The following is a 19,872-nucleotide window of genomic DNA, read 5'->3' as shown; positions in this document are numbered from 1 at the left end:
TGTGTAGAAAGTTTTGCTTTGTACATTTTTCTTGTCTACAAATTTCATTATGAAAGTTAAGACAAATTACACCAGTTCCCTGATGATGTATACCAAGTTTTCATTACTGTGACGTATAATAATTGAATAATTAGGTGCAGTTTAAATTTTATATTTGACTCTTCTGTCCACAGATCATTTTGTAGACAGCCTGGGTACCATGTGACTAACTGGTGATCACCACTTTACTCCTTCTCTTTGTTGAGTCTGTTGGTGACTGGTCTCTGCACACTTTTATGCAGCTCACATGTAGACAGCAAAGTATGTGGTTGCATTGCCGCCTTCTCAAAGTGAATTTGCCTTTTACCATCAAGCACAACTTCATTACTCCAGCCAGTGTGTTGAGGCATTGTTTCAACTTTTAAAACCTGTTATGTAATATGGCCTTTTGTTCTTGTTATTGTCACTGTAACTGGGCGTCTTGCAGTTTCTTCAGTTGAGTTTTGTAAAGTCTATCAGGAAACACACAGGGGAAAACATTCTAGAAAAGTGGTAGAAAGTGACAGTGAGTCTTGGTGTGCACAATTGCAGGAAGTCCTGCCATTCCAGAGCTCTGAAGGAAGCCACTTGAGAGTGTGTAAAGTGATAGAAAAAGAAGGTGGCCATAAGAAAATTCACACTGCTGCCTTTCTGACAGATTGATGGTTTGCAGCCCCAGGAATTTATTATTATGAACTTCTTGATATAAATAAGGGAAATCATGGTAACGAATAGGATGAAGATATCTTGAGGTAAGACATGCCCACTGTAGTCTCACCAGGATGGAACTCTTGCTCCAGGATGAGCATTCTAGGCCAGTCCCACCTCAGCCAGGAGTAGGACTGGGCCAAAGCCCAGAAGGGCGCTCTCTGCTTCTTCTAGAGTTTTGTGGCAAGTGGAAGGAGGCAAGAAGTACCCAAGGAGCTTCCACAGAACTTAAGAGCAGAGTCAAGACTCTCATTCCCGGCATTCTTGCTGTTTAAGTTCCCATCCACTCAGTAAATGCCAGTTTTATTTCTTTCATTTTCCCATACATTTATAACTGGCAGGAGGAGAGTCTTGGTGTCCTGACAGGTTTTCAGCAGTCATGGGACACTTGCTGAATAAGATCACATGGCATGGATCTAGCCTGGACAGTTATCTTTATGGCCCCATGGTAACTGCACTAAGTGGATATAGTCTGCCTGCATACTGTGCAGAGGTTTCTACATGATAGTCTCCCGGTTGTAGTGCAACATTGAACTCCTGGAATGGCAACTGAAAGCTATTACAGTGTATCTGCAGTTTTTCCTTAGGATACATAGCACTCACTAGTGGGTGCAGTCCCATTACTGCAAGTTATATGAGGTTCTGAGATCCTGGGTGATGGTTATTGCAGCATAGTCTTTGTGTCTTCTCAAACCCTGCCTGTAATGGGGCAGAGCTGTAATACCACATGGGTCATTGCTGGATTCCTGCAGCTGGTAGAGGAGGGGTGAGAGGAGGAGTTAACACAGAGGAAACCTGGACTCTTTGTCTGTCGTGGGTACGTTGTGGTGCTGACTATGGTTTCAGAAACATGAACATGCAGTCATTCACCAAGTGGGACTTCTCAGCCAACCACAGGCCATGTGTATGAGGGTGACCCCATGAGATTTTAGTGCAGCTGAAATGTTCTTATTGCCCAGTGGTGTCTTGGGGGTCTTAATGCTGTAAGCAGTGCAGTGTACATGTGTGTGAGTGAAGTGATGCTGGTATGAACAAACCTGTGCTGCCAGTCCTCTGGAAGGGCATGTCAGTTATGAACATGCTTAGCGCTTGGTAATGATAATGCATGACTGTGTTAATCATTGAGATATTCCTGTACTATATTTTTTGTTGTTACTTGAGAATGTATTCCTACTTGTTGAAAAGAGAGAGAGAGAGAGAGAGAGTGTGTTAGTTTATTGTAAATGAGTATGCTGTGTTACTCTAGCAGCAAGCTCATACAGATTTGTGCTCACCACATCCTTTGTTTGCATCAGGAGGCCATATCAAGTAACCTGTGCCATCCGGGTTTGCATTGATATACCCAGCAACATTGCCCAGTGGTGCATTTCTCAGAAGGTACTCCTGTTGTTCAGTGATGTGTGGCTCTATGTCACATGTTAACAGATTTAAACGTGAGGATCATTGTGTGGCAATAGACTTCCATAATACTGTTTGTTTATTTATGACAAAGGTCGTTCATACATACACAAAAGAGAAATCAGACTGCCAGATAAAACCAATAATCTACACACAGCATTTAACACAGAATGAGCTTACCAGTTATCCCTGTAAAAGCCCAAAGAATAGACCACCTGCAGCCACGGGGCCTGGTAGGATTCTCATTCTGCATTCTATGTTCTTGAGAATCGGGGTCCTTGAGGCAGAAGAAGGGAGATGCAGCTGGAAGCGATAAGGGGTCATGAGAAACCCCACAGCATTGACTTTGGATTGGGGAGATCAGTGTGAACGCAGGATGTACTTTGTGCAACACACAAACATGCACACACATACACACACACACTTTTCTCTCTTGCTTTTGTTCACTGAAAAGACCTAGAAATGATGTTTAACCTAGTAGTATTCTGCAGTACCAGACTGTGAAGGAGACTGTCAAAGTCTAATAGATTCATGTCATCAGGACTAAGGCAAGAACCTAAAGAGGTACCCAATGGAAAATGTGGGGAAATTTGAGATTCTGTAATGGTAATAATGAGCACATTGTATTGAAACATCAATACTGCAGCTCATCCATGTGCCTCCCCCATGGAGCACTAGCTGAGGGTGGCAGAGTACCAACTCCTTGTCTTGGAATGTCGAGGGTGAAGAACCATGAGCCAGTCTTTACTTCAGAAGCTGTTCTACCAGGTGACCAACCTAATACACTGGGTAGAAGCTTCTCTGCTTGGGTTTCACTCCACCTGGACATGAAAAGGCTGTCTTGCCTGCACCCTATAGTGTAACAGTGGGTCTGTGCATGGAGCGTGAGTGGCTGTAGGGCCATTGTAGAGTGGACACTGCCCCTTGCACCTCTGGTGTGGGACCGTGGATGTGCATTCAGTGCAGGGCAGATCTAGACCTTCATCAGAGGAAATAACAGGGAAGGAGATCTGCAGGTGAAGAGAGAATTTGGTGACATACCAGAATGGCAAGCCCGTGCAAGTAGGTGGTGGACTCTGCAGTGCAGCCAGCAGCAGCAGGTGCCCCTGGCACCTTCCAGAAGGAGGGAAGGACAGAGATTGGCATGGGGCATGTAAAGCTTGTTGTAATTTGATTTTTCAATTATGTAAAGCATGTATCCTTTCCAAGTGAACAGTATCAAGTAAGATGTAGTTGGGTCTGGCTTCTCTTCCTGTCCATTCTTTTCCATATAGGTATGATGCACTTGTGCATACCCACAGCTTTGTACCTACACACACAAAGCACAGACATACACAGATACACATGCATCTAGACAGTTACACACAGATGCGTGCAAATGAAGGGATACATGTACACTCAGACACATGCACGGATACAAATACACAGTACAAATGTACATGGATGCACACACTAAAGCTCGAACACAGATATTCACACACTTATACACACGTTTATTCTCCTTTCTCTTACTGTGAGTTAGTGTTCTGTACATAATGTTCTCTTACTTCCTTCATGTCAGCATGTGTCCTAGAAGTCATTTGATAACAGTATGTAGGGGTCTTTCTTTGTTTTCCTTTCTTTTCCCTTGTGCTCTCCTTTATTCAGCTAGTTCTCTTTTTGCCCCCATCCTTTTGTTTTTGTAAATAGTATTGCAGTGAATAGTTCTGAGAGTTTGTCATTTTGTGCTTTTCATGTTCTGTCTTCAGGGTACATTCTGAGAAATGGGATGATATAACTCAGTCTTGGAGGGTCAGTGGAATTTTGTAACTTGATATTTTTCTGTATTAAAAATCAAATAGCAGGGCTGGGGCTGTAGCTCAGTGGCACAGCATTTCCTCGCATGCTTGAGAGAGTTCAATCCTCAGCACCACATATAAGTAAGTAAAATAATAGTCCATTGACAGATAAAAGAATATATTAAAAAAATCAGATATGCTATGAGTGTCCAGTAGCACATTAGCTGTGCTGTTATTATTGAATATATGTTCTGTGGTGGTAAATGTAACATTTTTTTAGCAAGGTAATATCATGCACTCTTGGAGATTTTTGTGTGTCTCATTTTTTTGTCACTCTCAAAAGACATTAAAGGTAGAAATGACCCCTGTAGTCTCTATAGTAGTTAATATTAAACCTTAAAAGGCAGAAACACCAAATAGAAATCAGGTGATCAAAAACATTGAATGGGCTTGGCATGGTGGTACCCGACTATAATCCCAGCAGCTTGGGATGCTGAGGTGGGCGGATTGTGAGTTCAAAGGCAGCCTCAGCAACTTAGTGAGGCCTAAGTAACCCAGTGATTCCCTGTCTCTAAATAAAATATTAAAGTAACACACACAAAAAAAACAAAAAACCAACAACATTGAATGGCTGTATCTTTTCAGAGACTTGATCTGTCAGTCACATCATATCAAAATGAAGGCCTTTGAAGGTTTTTGTTCTCATGATGTATCTCTTCTGGCCTGGATCTGTGCACTTTAGCTCAGGAATAACCTTCTGTAGTACATTTTGAGAGTTGTGACTTTTTCTTCTCTACTTCCAAGGTTCATGTTTCATTCGAACGGACCAGCTGGATGGCGAGACAGACTGGAAGCTGAAGGTGGCTGTGAGCTGCACTCAAAGGCTGCCGGCCTTGGGGGTGAGAACCATCAAGATGTGTGCAAATAAAGGGATACATGTACACTTTTGTCTTCAGTGGGAATGTCTAGGGAGTAAGGACCTTTCTGTTCATGCCATATAAGTTATACACACTATGAAAATACATTGAGAACTTGTTTTGTTGTTTTCTTATTTCTAACCAAAATACTTCCTGAGGTTTCTAAGCACATAACCTGTTTTATATTGTTGGGGATGTTTTTTTGGCTTCACACTTTAGACTTTCATTTTTCTTTTTCTACTTTTTTACATTCTCATTAAATAATCTCAAAGTTGAGGACTTTGGTGGGACACAGAAGGTCCATTGTTGCTAACTAGCTTACTCCCTAATAGCTACTCAAGGTACTTCTTTGAGAGACTGGGACTCAACCCTGGTTTAATCAGCGTTTGAGCCCGGTCTGTCACCTGCAGCTTTTTCTAATGAAGCATGGAGAACCTCTCTGATAGAAGGAAGTGCGTTTTGCAGTGTCTCTTGAGCCAGGGAAAGGAGAAAGGCTCCAGCTTGAGTCCATCAAGTGTTTGTATGTCGCTTTAGAAGGTAGAGGTTGGGACAGAGAGCAAGGTCATGGATGGTGTTTATTTTCAGTGATCTCTAAAACAGCTCTTACAAATGTCAAGAATCTTCTAAACTGTGCGTGCTTCGGCAGCACATATACTAAAATTGGAACAATACAGAGAAGATTAGCATGGCTCCTGCACAAGGATGATACGCAAATTCGTGAAGCGTTCCATATTTAAAAGAAAAAAAAAGAATCTTCTATACTGGCATACATGTATTTTTTTTTCCTCCATTCTTGAAAAAAACCCTAGTTGTGGTCATTTGATGTTTGTTTTCTGTTAGCTTGTATTTAATATTGATCTGAGTGAGAGCAGCTTTGTCTTACGTGATTCGATGATTCCATGGAGAGTAAAGGAAGATTGAGATTGTCTGGGGTGACCTTTGACCACACAGTTGTTGTCAGCTGTGGAAAGAACGTTAGGTACTGCTTGCCCTTCGTTTAGTTGCATCAGGATGGGAGTACCTACTGCTTATGCTGCAAATGGTTTGCAGCTGTTGTGGACAGCAGGAGCCACCGAATCTCTCCCTGCTGCACTTTCTGGAAACTAGAAAGTGGCACATGTGGGGCTGGGGTGCCATGCTTCTTCCATCTACAGTGTTTATTTCAGGTAGTCCCTACATTAGAAGTCATTCCTCTGTGTTCTCTGGCTTTTTCAGAACCAGTGGGCCCCAACAAGCTTCCTATTCCTTTGTGTATTCTTCATCATATGAGAATGTGTTGTCCAGAGTCACCATCACCATCTCCTCTCCTTCTTTCTCTTTTGACAACTTAAAAATACCACATATGCTTGCCTCTACTGCCATACAGAGTGAATCCAGGCTAGATTTGGAACACAGGTTTTAGTTTTCTCACCCTGTGGTGGATAGTGACCGTTCTTAGCTGACCAGCCTCCTCTAGCACCCTTCCATGGAGCCAGGGAAGCAACTTCTACTTTATTTATTTTAAAATATATTGACACTAAAAGAGGGCATCCAAGTAGCAAATCTTATGTGGAGAGCATCCAAATAGCTGGTCAGATAGTAAGAATTATGGGATAAAATGTTTCACAATTTCAGGCTTCTGGTTTTCTAAACTGTTGGAGAAGAGTTGTACCAAAACACTCAGTACCTAGTGACAGATGGATTACCAGACATTATCTTTTAAAATATTTAACATAAGCATGAAAGAAAAAAATTTCATTTTGACAGAACGTTGACAGCTCATTGTTTAAATCTTACTTCTTGGAAGTCTAATAGACTGGAATTTTCCATCACATCCTTCCTGTATTTCTCATTTGGTTGTTTGCCCCTTACCTTTGCCATTTCATGTGCTTGCCAACATGCAGTGTACATGTATGCTCATGTATATTGTAATCCTCCAAATCAGTAAAACCAGATGGAAGTGTGTGTCCCCCCTTTAATTTTCCGAACTTTAAACATACAGAAATATGTCTCTTATTTTGTCTCTGTATATCTTGTAGTCCCACTCATTCCCCAGTTTGGAAGTTTATTTTGAAAACTGCCTGAATTTCTGCTCTGGATCAGGATTTCTCCATTAAAGCCAATAGCATACCAGCTAGATGATTTGTTGTAGTCTGTTAATTCTCAGTGCTCTGTGATGGCTTCTTTACATTCTGTAGGATATATCAGGTATTAATCTCTGTGTTCTGAGTTGTCACAGCTCTTCTTTTCTATGATTGATGATGACAGAAGGCAGATTCTCCTAGACCAGTGGATGAAGAGATTATAGGAGTCAGATTTGCTATCATTGCCCCAATCAACCAGTTGACTCTCGTATCTTCCTAGTGGTCGGGGACAGTAGGACAGCTCCCATGCCTTGAAGTCACAAGTACAGCATTGAGGCACTTTCCCACCCAAAGGGTTTTGGTGGAAGGTACACAAGCAGCTTTTGCATGTCAGAGTAATTGCCCAGCTGTTTTTCATGATGGCAGTACCATTCACGGTCTCCATTAGGAGTGGAAGAGTGGTCCAGAATCTGTCCTCAGCAACATCAGTGTTGTCACCATTTTGATCTTATTATTCATGACTTTGTGTGGTGAGGTCTCTGCCATTTTAGTTCCATTTCCCTGATGACTTGTTTTGTGAGCTTTGCCTCACATGCTGTTTGCTATCTGTGTATCCTCTTTGGTGTAGTGTCTGCCCACCTAGAAAGTATTGTCTAGGTGGTTGTGCAATGGAGATCCTTAACTTTGGCGTTCCAGTCTGTATAGCAGCCATCTGTTTCTTCACTTGCAGTATCACATTTGACCTGAGTCAGTGTTGGAGAAAAGTGCAGAGACCATTTATTGTGTTCCATCTCATCTTGGGGGACACATTCAGCCCTTGTGTGTAGGGATAATTGTCAGTTGTTCATAGATACCTTAATCAGGTTGAGGAAGTTCTTCCTAGTCTCATTTGCTGAGAGGTTTTCCATGAGTAGGTACTGGATTTTTCAAAGGCTTTTCTGTATCTATTGAGGTGAGCATGTGGTTTTTCACCATGATTAATAATAATTTTGTGGACCAGTTTTTACGCTTGTTACACTACCAGCAGAATGGGACGAACACTGTTTTGTCTTGCTGAGAGTCCTTTATACATATTGCAGCATTTGACATTTTGTTAAGGATTTTTTATGGCTATGTTCAGGAAGGATATTGCTCAGGATTGTTTTTGTTTAATGCCTTTAGTTTGATATCTAGGAGTATGCTGGCTTCATAAAACAATTTAGAGAGTCATTTTGCCTCTTGTATGTTTCAAGTGGTTGATGTAAGATTGGTGTTATTTCTTTTTTTATATGTTGAACAAATTCACCTTTGAAACCATTTGATCCAAGAGTTTACATTTTGGGAAACTCTTTAATTATGAAGTGAATTTTTTTATGGATTTGGAACTAATCAGATTTTTCAGCAGCTTATAATACTTAATTTCTTTGTGTATTGTCAATTTCTCTGTCGTTTCTGGTTATTTTTCTGTTTTTAAAACTTTCTTCTTGTGATAGGTCACACTTTTCTGCGTTTTTTTGCATGTCTGATAATTTTTTAATTGGGTGCTGGATATTATAAAATTTTTAGGGATTTTTTTCCTCCTTCAGAGCCTCCTATTTTTTATTTATTTATTTATTTTTTTACTTTAACAACTTGTAGATGGGCTTTCTCTTTTCAAGTCTTGTTCTTAAACTTCGTTAGGATGGACCAGAGTCCCTTTATTGTGATGTTTCATTTGCTGAGAGGTTTGCCATGAGTAGATACTGGATTTTCATCCTGCTCCCAGGGTACAGTCCTCCTGGGTTCCTCCCAGGACCTACTGAATCGCAAGCCCCTCTTGACTCTCAGTCTCTCCCCTGCTCTGTTGCCCTGGGATGATGCAGTTTGGAGCTCTCTGTTAATGCTTGGTGTGGCCAGATGTAATCCCATCCTGTGTGTGTACATGTTGACAATTGGTAGCAGGTTTCTGCAACTTTGTTTGCCTGGCTTCTTCCCAATACCTGCAAATGCCAGCACAGTTTACCTAGGTCTGGTCCCTGTCTCCAGAGCTCAAGGTGCCTGTCTCCCCTGCCTAGCTGCTACTCTCACCCTGTGGGGTGTAATCACCCCAGGATAGGAATGGGCTGCTGTGGGATGCATGGCTGTGTTTGTTTCTTGAGGTCCTTGTGTCCAGTGTCTGAAAGTGACTGTTCTAGTTGCTTTCAGTGGGAAGGCAAGTCTCACACCAGTTAATTCAATATTGTTTATAGAAGAAGTCTTTGATTATTTTTTAATGAGAAATAAGTGCCTGTGGACTATACAAGCTACATGGCATTTCTGATGATAACTAAATTTAAAGCAAATAGGTATTGGTTTCTTGAGGATTGGCTTGTCAGTAGGGATACATCTGCCTGGAGGACAGAACTTGCTGACCAGGTAGCCTCTCTCTGGGAGAGGACTTGGTATGTACCCTCTGTTTACCTCAGAAGCTCCTCAGTCCTTAGGATGCACTCCTTCAAAAAAGAATAGAGGTTTATTTATTTTTACTGACTCTAATAGTAAAATGTGCATTAAAAATAATGCATTAGTCATAAAATGGAAGAAGCCCTCAGCATTTGCCTATAGCATTGGCTGCCCTTTGCACACATTCTTCCTGAAAGGATGTTCCCTCCTCATCACATAGCTACACACCTGTGCAAGAGGTGTGGCCCCAGCTGCTGTTTGTTAGGTAGGGTGTTTTCTCAGGGTTATGTTTTAAGTCTATCTTTCATGTAAGGTTTTATAAGTTTTACAAGATTTTATTAAACCGTATAAAAGTTCAGCATGTTTATATAATATAACCTGCCAGTATTTTAAAATGGTATTGCCTTTGATTTTATGCTTAGACTATTTCCACTCATTGTTGTATTTCAAATGATTACTTTTTAAGTGATTTCTGTTTTTCATACAGAATTTCTAATCCAACAGACTTATTTTGAGACCAGCTATAAATGAGAATTCATACTTTTTTAAGAAAACACAGACCCCCTCAGTCGGCTGCACTAGTACTATTCATTGAACAACTGTTGTTTTTTCCACCAATTTACCATTGCTCTCAGATGGTTCTGCAGTGTCTGACTGTAACCATCCAGTTTGAATGTGCCTGTGCTATCTACATACTGTGGCCCTAGTATATGCTACAGGTGGAGCATCCCCATCTGCTTCTTAACTGCTAGCTTATATTAACTTTTGCCTATAAAAGTGTTGTTTTTAGTTGGGACAATGTTGGTATGTTTTCCTCTATGTTTTCGGGTTTGGTGTTGTGCCCAGAAGGCTACCAGTACCCATTTGTCATCTTAACTGCCTTGTACATCTCTCCATAGGTAGAGGCTAAAAGTGAGAGGCTGGTCATTAGCTTTCATAGTAACACAGTTTCTGAAGTGCTCCCTGCAGTTCTACATGGTATCCAGGGACCCCTGAGAAGGAAATTGCATTGTGCCACTCAGTTTGTGCTGCCCAGTGAGCACTCTGGCCAGGTCAAGCCTTCCTTACGGTCAGTCCACTTTCCCCTCTGCAGTCATGCCTTTCTCCACCAGAGTTTCCTTTGCCCATGGCTCCCATCCTGGCTTTTGCTCACCAGTATCCTGCTTCCCAGTAGCTTCCATTTGCTTTTCATTTTTTTAATGTGGCAAAATAAAGCTGCACCACTATCTTAGTCTTAAGATATCTGGTTTGTTATTCTCTCAATATTTGTTAAAATTAATTAATTTATTGGGCATCTTACAGCTTGTTGACATTGTGATGTTATTTGAGCTATTTTCTGGGTTAGTGTTACTGTTCCCTGCCTACATCCTTGTATCCTTTGTTTACTTTTCTGGTGAATATCCCTAGGCAGTCTTCCCCAGGTTAAAAGAGAAAGGGAGACAGGAATCTTTAGAAGACCGAAGAAGATTTTATTTGCTGTCACTCTTGGGTGATAGCCCCATCCTCTGTTTGTTCCCCTAAAACTCCTTGCAAGAATCTTGGGGTTCACTGGTGGTGGGTGCTTGGGAATGGCCACACTACTTGATAATTTTTGTAATAGATTTAATTTTGCTAAGAGTACAGAATTAAAATCTGAATGTGCCTGAAAGAAAAGCCAAATATTGACCAACAAACAAGAATGTAATTGTATTCATAGAAAATTCTAGAAGAATAGTAGATGGTAGTGCTAAAAGGTGGACGAAAATAGTTTGTGGGCTGATGGAAATGTTTGCTCTCTTCATTATTTGGTGTTTTGATGGTCATAGGCATACATCAAAGCACACAATTTTATACTTTGTGTGTAGCATATTATACTTAAATTATACACTAATGAAGTACTTAAAACTTAAGTGTGCCATTATCTATACTTTGGGTAATATCTTCGATGTGGAAAGTCATGTCACATCCTATTAAATATGGTAAGGATATTCTTTTTCATTTTTATTAGTGTCACACATACTCATGTAAATATATATTTGAGATTATTTAGATGCTTATACATCTATTATAATGCTACTTTAAAAACATTATGGCCCTTGTACTTCAGTAGGGAGAATAACTTAGCATTTGAGTGAAACATCTATGTGGTTATTAAATATTTCAAATCTTGATAGGACCATGAAACAAAAAGAATATTTGCTTAAAAAAAGAAAAGAAAGAAAATTTACCTGAATTCTAATTCATTAATCAGTTGAAATTTGTAGCTTCATAAAATTGGGTATTTTAAATATTGACCTTTTTGATAAGGACACTGGCAAGGCAGTTTGGTTTGTTGCTTGTCTTGACTCCCAGGTCTTTGCTGTTATGGATTGGGGATATTCTGTTTGGCATTGCCAGTTGTGTCACGTCAGAGCACGCAGTCATGGCATCTAGAGTCAGCAAGCCCGGACACATTAAGCTTTTCCTAAGAACAGAGGCAGGCCGCCCATAGTGGGCTCTGCTGATTCCACTGCCATCCCAGTGTCCTTGGTGCGGCCAGAGCTGAGCCCCCGGAAGCCCTGGTGAAAGCTGTATGCGGGCCCGGAGCTCAGATGCCATTTGTTGATCTTGTTGCCAGGCACCATAGACGTTTGGAAAATATGTTTCTGGCTTTTGTGATCAAGCAAATTTATTAACAACCATGAGGCCCCAGTAATTTTCAATAAATCATGACTTGCTGATTTATTTCAAAAGATCCATACAGCAGTAAACAATACCATTTACATTTAATTAGTTTTATTGAACGCAAGGCAATTTTATTTGTAATGAACCACATGTTATGATTAAGGATGTATTTTAATGACCTTTAAGTAATGCGAACAAATGTTACCCTTGACCTAATAGCAGAGGCTTTCCTACATTATTGAAAACTTCAGAATGATTTTTAAATTATCGTGAAAAGCTTCGAATGACGTTCTCATTATTGTGCCATTATTCAGTCATTTGATGTCTAATATACCAGATGAAGTGCGCTCTTGTAAGTGTCCGCTGCATGTAGAAATGAGGGTGGTTGCTGGCTTGCTTTTTATTTTCCTGTATCACAAGGTAGGGTGCGGGATGAAAGTTTCATGTTTTGAAATCACTGTGATATTAAGTGAAGAATGATTCTGAGACTTACCTTATCCACATTCTTTTGGCTTCTTATTAAATATTCTGGTAGTATTTTCACAAGTTCAAGTTATTATACCATATATTTCTTCTTTATTAAACCACCTTGGCTTAATTAACCTGAGCATAAATTATGTCAGTTCCTATGTCGTCTAAGCTATAGAGTCTGCTTCACTCCATTCACCATCCAGCCTGTGTTCCCTGGGAACTTGAGGACTAGCCTCCTGTATCCTGGAGGCCTGGAAGGTATGGAAATCAGTTTTCATGGTTGACTGTGCTCACAGGAGTTTGGAAGGCAGGAGAAGAGGAGCTGTCTTCTTCCTGTGGTGTTTGCTGGCAGATGCCCTTGCGCTCCCTAAGCTACTGCTGCTCCTCTACCATTTGGGCAGTGGTCAACTTCATTGGGTCATATAGTGGTATTTCCCTGGAGAGTTGTTTCATTAACATTCTGAGAGTATTTTTGGAGGTTTAGTCATGAATTTCTTCCCTTTCTCTGATATTGGAAGCATCATGTTCTGTATGAGATCCCTTTTGCTATTAAATTCAGAATGCTTCTGATTTGAAAAATGAAACTCAACTGATATACCCCAAGTCTAGAGAGAACCTTTTCTCCTTCATTTGGTGGCCCAAAAATGGTAGTCCAAGGCTAGTGGGGGTAGTTTTGTTTTTTTGTCAGGTGACTTCCCACGAGAGGTCTCAGCAGCTCTTGATTGCACAGTGGCCAGCAACAGAGGGTAAGGAAGGTAGATGGACTGCATTACTGTTTGTCATGCTGCTTGGCAAGAATTAGCCACACTTTCACATCCACCTGTGGAGAATGCTGAGAAATGTATTGGGAAGCCACCTGTCTGCGGCTTGGAAGTTAGTTTTAAAAGGAGAAGAGAAGCAGGATGGAAGATGGAGGATAACTTCTGCCATTCCACTTTTTAATTTGGCTTTCTGTTGAGTGTCTCTGATTTCTTTTCTTTTTTTAATATCTTAATTTTATTTAGGTATTTTTATGTGGTGTTAAGGATTGAACCCAGGGCCTCACACATGCTGGGTGTGTGCTCTACTGCTGAGCCCGAGTGTCTCTGATTTCTTATGCTGCTTATTGAGTAGCCTACAACTATTCAGTTAGTTCTCTTAGAGGCTTTTATTGGCACGAGAACAGGATATTCTTTTTAGCCTTTTTTTTTTTTTTTAAATTAGTGTCAGTTACTATGCTCTTGTTCTTTGAGTAAAAGTTTAAGCAGTTCATAAATTTATATGTTCCATTTCACTGAAAGTGGAAAGTCAATGAAACATGAACAGCAGAAGTCAATATGTCATCTAGAAATGAAAGACAGTATGAAAGTTTCAGACAGCATCCAGGTGCCTGTGTGGGCAGCATGAGGAAGCCCACCAGCAATTCTGCCTCCGCCTTCTGCGGAGATAGTTGGAATGCATGTGTAGAATCCACAGGAAGGGGAAAGACCAGTCCAAAGTGAAAGCAGCCCAGTGGATTAGGTCTCGAGGAACTGAAGACAGTGATTTCAGTTGTCTAATATCTCTGAAGAAATTTGAGAGTTTCTTACAGTTTAAACAAAATAGAAGCTATGAGAAAAGAAAAAGTGAAAAATAAGACCTCTTAGAAATAAACACCACTGCTGCAATTAAAAAGTTAAATAAGAATGGAAAATGCATTGTCTGCATTACTCAGAATGTAGGCCAGAGTGGAAAACAGCTTTATGATGACCAGCATTGGCGTCCTCCCAAGAGACCTTTACCTCTCTGCATGTGTCCCTAGGTAACTGTGGTTTCTCCTGTCAGTGACGGCATTCTCAAACTTGGCTCCTCTTCATTTCTCATCTCACTGTCATTCAACACATGGTCTTGTCTGTGCAGAAAAGGGTTCCATTAAGCAGAAGTTTCTGCAGTTCTTGGCCAGTAAAGCCTGTTGCCTCTCTTCCTCCTTTGCCTAATCTGATAACGAAGGATGATTCCTGTTCCTGTCTAAAGGTGGATCTTCCAAAGCTTTGTGCTGATCCTGTCTGGCACGCTTTTCAGAGACCTTGACTAATCAGCAATTGCCATCTTTCCTTTCTTGATCCATCCTCTCCTTGCCCTCCTCCCCATTGGGCCCTGAAGCCTGAGCCAACTTTGGTCTCTCATGTCTTCTTTCACTGCTTTTTCCACTTTAGCTTTTAATTGCATATTTTTAAGAAATTAGGTGAAAAATGGGATTTTCCTTTTGATGTTTGTATGGACAGTTGTCATTTCCTGATGCCATCTCCCCTCAGGGTGAAGAACTTCTGTCAGTGTATATATAGCTGGTGGGTAGCCACTGGAATTAGTTCTCATTTAAGTCCTTTGAAAATGTCTTTATTTCTTCTATATTCTTCAAGGATCTTTTGCTGGCTTTGAATTCTGGGTTGACCTCTCCCCATATTCGTACTTTAAGTAGTTTGTTTTGTTGTCTTCTGCCTTGATTATTTGTAGTAAAAAGTCAGTGGTATTTTGTCGGTTTTTTTCTAGGTGTTTTAGAATTTCACTCCCCATATGTCTTTGTCTTTGTAGTAATTTGATAGTTTTAATTTTTTTTAATCTTGAATCTACATTTTGGGCAGTCAGCAGATTTGGAATATTCTAGGTCATTGTTTCTTCAGGTAGTTTTCCTTTTCCCTTTTCTTTCTTTCTCTGCAGTGATTTTTCCTTTAGGAGCATATTTTACGAGTCTGAAGTGTTAGAAAGCTACTTTAGAATTCTCTTCTCTTGGTTTTCATGCTCAGTTTGTTCAGGACTGGTCTTCACCCATTGCATTCTTTCTTTGACTGAGTTTTATGGTTGTGCTTCTTTACATGTCTGGAAATTTGAATTGTATCTTCAGCTTTAGTCATGATACATTATAGAGACACAGGATTCTATTGGGTTCTTCTGAAGAGTGTTGGAGTTTGGTTAGGTTTAACTGTGGTTAGCTTGGCTGAGGCCCTTGTTCACTTCTTTTATTTTGCTGGGCTGCTTGGAACTTGGACTGTGCATGATTTGTTTAGGGGTCAGACTAAGATTAAAAACAGATTTTCAGGCCCCTCTATGAGGGGCTTCTTTCTCCCAGACTTTAGTTTACCTTTACTTTTCAGATGCTTTGGTCACCCTATTCTCCAAATTCTGGTTTTTCACTCATACTCAGAAAGGAAATCAAATTTATAAAAATGGCAAGTTCTTTGTATCAGGGATCATCAAAACCACTCCTAGCTCTGATGATTCGTTAGGACTCTCAGAAACCAGGTGGAGTTATCCCCCACATGGCTGTGAGGTATTGCAGGGGTACTAGTACATCCAACAAGGGACATGTTGAGAGTCCAGAGGAAAGCAGGCATTCGACCCATTGACGAGTTCATGTGACCAGCATGTGCAGTGCCGCCTATTGGGGAGCTACAGAGACTCATTGCTCAGCCCCTTATCAAGGGCCAGCCACAGAGGCACACACCATAAGTCTGGAATACCAGAAGGAAGTCAAATTGCTTGCAGAACAGTTCAGGGATGGAGAGCCTTTCTCTTGAACCCTTGTTCCCTGAACACACCTTGCATGCAGGTCCTTCTGAGGACCAGGCCCCTCAGGAGGCTATGTGAAGTCTCCCACACAACACTCACCCACTGGCAGTGTACTCAGTTTCCTCAAGATGCTGCTCCCTGTGGCCAGTTAAACAAAGCTGAACTACCTGCCACAGAACTCATCTGAGGAGTTCTATACTGTCACGTAGGACTATAGGCTCTATGTCCCATTGGAGCTTACCCACTTGCAGAAGCTTGCCAAGGTAGCAAGAGGGGAAGCTTCCAGACAGTTTTGAGATCTAAGGTCCTTCCAGCCCCTCGTCCTCTCCCTACCTCTACATTCCTAGGTGTTGGAGTTTTATTGTCACAAAGTTGTCCTATAGGGTTTGGGTTGTGGCTCAGAGGAAGAGTGCTCACCTAGCATGCATGAGGTACTGGGTTCAATCCTCAGCACCACAAACAAATAAAATAAAGGTATTGTGTCCACCTACAACTAAAAAGTTAAATATTAAAAAACAAAAAAGACAAAGTTGTGGTATTTCATTTGGCCATCCTGACTTTAACGTCTCCTATGCTTCCCCAGACCTTTTACCTGGGATTGTATTCAAGAGGGACACAAGTCTTTTTTAGAAAAAGGAAAACATTTTTTTTTTATACAGCTTAACCATAAAGACATATCATGCTTAACAGTTTCTCAAGAGGAATTATTAATTTTCAATCATTTTGAGAATGACTGTGTAATACCATCTTTTGTCCTAATCATCTGTTGGGGAGAGGCCTAGAAAAGATGATTTGGTGTCTGGGCACCAGCACTCTCTGCATTTCCTGCCTTTCTAAGGTGTGCATGCAGTAACAGGTGAGGGGAGTGGACTCAGGTTTTTAGACATCTGCTGTGAGCTGCAGCTGTTGGAACAGAGAGAGCACACTACACAGCATGGAAACACCCCTGGGGAGGTGTCTCAAGTCACAGGAAAGAATGGGACCCTCCCAAGGCTTCGAGGTTGTGTGCCTGCCTGATGTACAGCTCTGGGTGGGAACAGATGTTTTTTTGTGCAGTTGTCCTCCACAGCAGGGGTACAGACTGACCACAAGCAGCTTAACTTCAGATGTTATCCCTTAGAGAATGAGCCCTGGGCATTGGTGCTGATTCCAAAATTGTGGCATCACAGAGGGGTCTGAAGTCTATACTTTTCCATGTCTAGGACTGACTGTGAATCTGTCCTTCCTCTTGACTTCCCAGCTCGTGTTCCCTGGGCAAAAGGGCTTCCATGCTGTCAGGCCTGTCCTTCAGGAACAGGGAGCCAAGGATGAGGTGGGATTGTGGGGTACCATTGTGCCTTCAGGCTCTGCCTTGAGATTAAAATCCTGTGAACAGCCCCAGGCAATGTGTGCTTTGCCAGCTTCTCCCAGGTGGTTCTGATACACACTGCACATTTCTCGGAGGGAAGAGAAGTGACCATTTCTGTTGAGCTTTAGCACTGCTTTGTTGTTACCTTCCATCCTAATTCAGAGTGCTGGCAAACAGGACCTAAGAATCACTTGTAGCACAGAGCATAAGGAAGATTTTAATTAGCAAATGAAAATTTTCCATGTCATTTTATTTAATTATAACATTGAAATTAATACACATGTTCTGTATTCCAGGACCTTTTTTCTATCAGGGCTTATGTTTATGCTCAGAAGCCCCAACTGGATATTCATAGTTTTGAAGGAACCTTTACCAGGGTAAGTTGAATCTTTTGTTCAGTACAAATATTGTTTGTATAAGTTAAAGGTAGTAGATCTTCCTTTTGAGAGAGTAATTCGATGAAGAGTAAATTCACATGAAAGCTGTGAACTAGAGAGGGAAAGTTTGGAGAATTGTCAGCTTCTTAGCTGTTCCCATGTCATTTGCATGTCTATGGGATGTGTTCAGTACAGTTTTCTAATATTTTTAGCATATTTAGTGTAGATAACATCCTTCTCTAAAATATGAGTCAGTAAGATGGTATAATTTAATTTAACTCTTTGAGTTAATTATGGTAGCCACATAATATCTACTTTTCAGATAAGTACATATGTATGTTTGGATATGTGTGTATGCAGATGGGTCTTTCTTTACATGCATAAGAGTATTTTATTCAACTTTTATTTTATTCCAAAATACAGTGTTGGTAAATCTTTAAGTCCTCTTTCCCCTGACTGCTGGGGTTTGAAGGACTTACGGTTACTGATTTTCACAGCGTATAAAAGATTTTTATTGGCTCAGTCACCTTTGTTTCAGTCTTGATCAGACATGACGAGGCTCAGCAAGTAATCATCATCATTTCAGAAGCACTTAAGGAGCTCATAGTATGTGACAGTTGATGAACAGCTGTGTGGATGCAAAATGAGGACACCGTGATGCTGTCAGAGACTGGGGATGAGCATTGTTCTGCAGCTGCCCGTTGTGCCTTTTTTAGATAGGTCTGCACAAGATGCTCTTGGAACATGGACACAGGGAACAAGCTTGTCCAGGTCAACAGGATTAGAGCACCAGTTCTGAAGTACGCGGAGATCTTTTTGGACTTGTACGAAAATACTTACTGTGAAGAAAGCACACACTTTTAGAGCTGGGGATGTGGCTCAAGCGGTAGTGCGCTCGCCTGGCATGCGTGCAGCCCAGGTTCGATCATCAGCACCACATACAAACAAAGATGTTGTGTCCGCCGAAAACTATTAAAATTCTCTCTCTCTCTCTCTCTGTCGTCTCTCTCTCTCTCTAAAAAGAAAAGAAAGCACACACTTTTAAAAGAAAATTAAGCGTATGAGAAAGATGCTCGAAAGCAACAAATCAGAAGACATGAGTGTCCCTACAGTTAAGAACTGGGAGCATGGTGCACTGTCCTCCTTTGCTTTGCTCGTCCTCCTCTTCATGCTGGTTTGTATTGTTTATGACTTCTGAAAAGCTGGATATATGTTTTAGGCCTTGTGAAAGTACTTCAAGGGCTGACAGCAAGAGCAGACAGTTCAGAAGTGGGGAGAGTGTACCATTTGTGGGAAGCCTGGGTGGAAAGTTAGTGAGCTCCACCGGAAGGATCTTCAGCTTAGAAGAGAAATGGTAACACTAGGCAGCTTTAAAAAGATTCCTTTAAAACTTTCTATGTCCATAAGATAGTGGAGCCATCCAGTACCATAGGCCAACTCCCATGACAGATAGAGTCTTCTGCACCTTCAACTCATGTGTGCTGCATAAAATATTATATAAAATACCACATGCTTCAGCTTCTTGCAAGTGTCAGGGAGTATAACAAAAAATAGCGTGTCTGCTCCAGAGCCAAGATGTTACAAAGGAGGGAGATTGTTCCAGAACACTGTCATCATTGAGCTTCTGATTTCAGAAGAGGCAGGATTTCTGTGTGGCACGATGCCCCTGCGTATGGATTTGGTGATTGCCACTAACTGAAGATGAGGGCACTTTTGGAAAAAGTGCAAGTCATAAGGTCCCATTTGGAAAATCTGAGGTGCAAAAGGGCTACCCATAAAGTGCTGGTGCCTCTAAGATGCATGGTGAAGAAGAAAAACATGAAATTGGCCTTTCGGAAAAGGATAATGGCACTTAGAGTCTGCCCCACACCATCCTAAAACATGGCCCTGTGATTCACTGAAGATGTGGAACAACACTATGGGACAGAAGGCTTGCTCGAACTGAGAGCAGGTTTTATCTCTAACTGGAGTACCTCCCCTGCTATAGATGGGTCAAGAAAGCCAGACTCATTACCAATGAAGGTCCAGCGTACCAATTAAAGTTCAAGATAGAGTGGAATTCAAAACTTTTTGGTTAATAAAAATCCTCCAAAATCCAGCAAAGGAAGATCCTCAAAGCAGAAGAACTCTTGACAGGGCAGTGAATCTCATCTAAAAGCTGCTAACCAAACAATTGTGGACAGGAAAGAGACTGTAAGTTGAGAATTAACAAAGTTCCAGAATTAT

At 41.1% G+C, this 19,872-nt stretch overlaps 1 protein-coding gene and 1 non-coding gene across 6 annotated transcripts in view; both read left to right on the top strand.

Moving 5' to 3' along the window:
* The window catches only part of Atp9b (ATPase phospholipid transporting 9B (putative)), a 256,120-nt gene that overhangs the window by 93,617 nt on the left and 142,631 nt on the right, over positions 1-19,872 (top strand). For 4 of the 5 annotated variants that reach the window (XM_071602592.1, XM_071602593.1, XM_027935319.2 and 1 more), the window contains 2 exons: positions 4,707-4,801; positions 17,566-17,646. In XM_071602592.1, the coding sequence (XP_071458693.1) occupies positions 4,707-4,801; positions 17,566-17,646 (176 nt within the window). The remainder of the gene's footprint in view (positions 1-4,706; positions 4,802-17,565; positions 17,647-19,872) is intronic. The other variant, XM_071602594.1, reaches the window with a different exon arrangement.
* Positions 5,454-5,556, top strand: LOC114092765 (U6 spliceosomal RNA). Its single transcript, XR_003582801.1, has one exon. It is a non-coding gene; the product is annotated as a U6 spliceosomal RNA (small nuclear RNA).

This window comes from Marmota flaviventris, chromosome 16 (assembly GCF_047511675.1).
Source record: "Marmota flaviventris isolate mMarFla1 chromosome 16, mMarFla1.hap1, whole genome shotgun sequence".
Taxonomy (NCBI): domain Eukaryota; kingdom Metazoa; phylum Chordata; class Mammalia; order Rodentia; family Sciuridae; genus Marmota; species Marmota flaviventris.
Note: the sequence above shows the minus strand (reverse complement) of the source record. Positions and strands in the feature narration are given on the sequence as shown.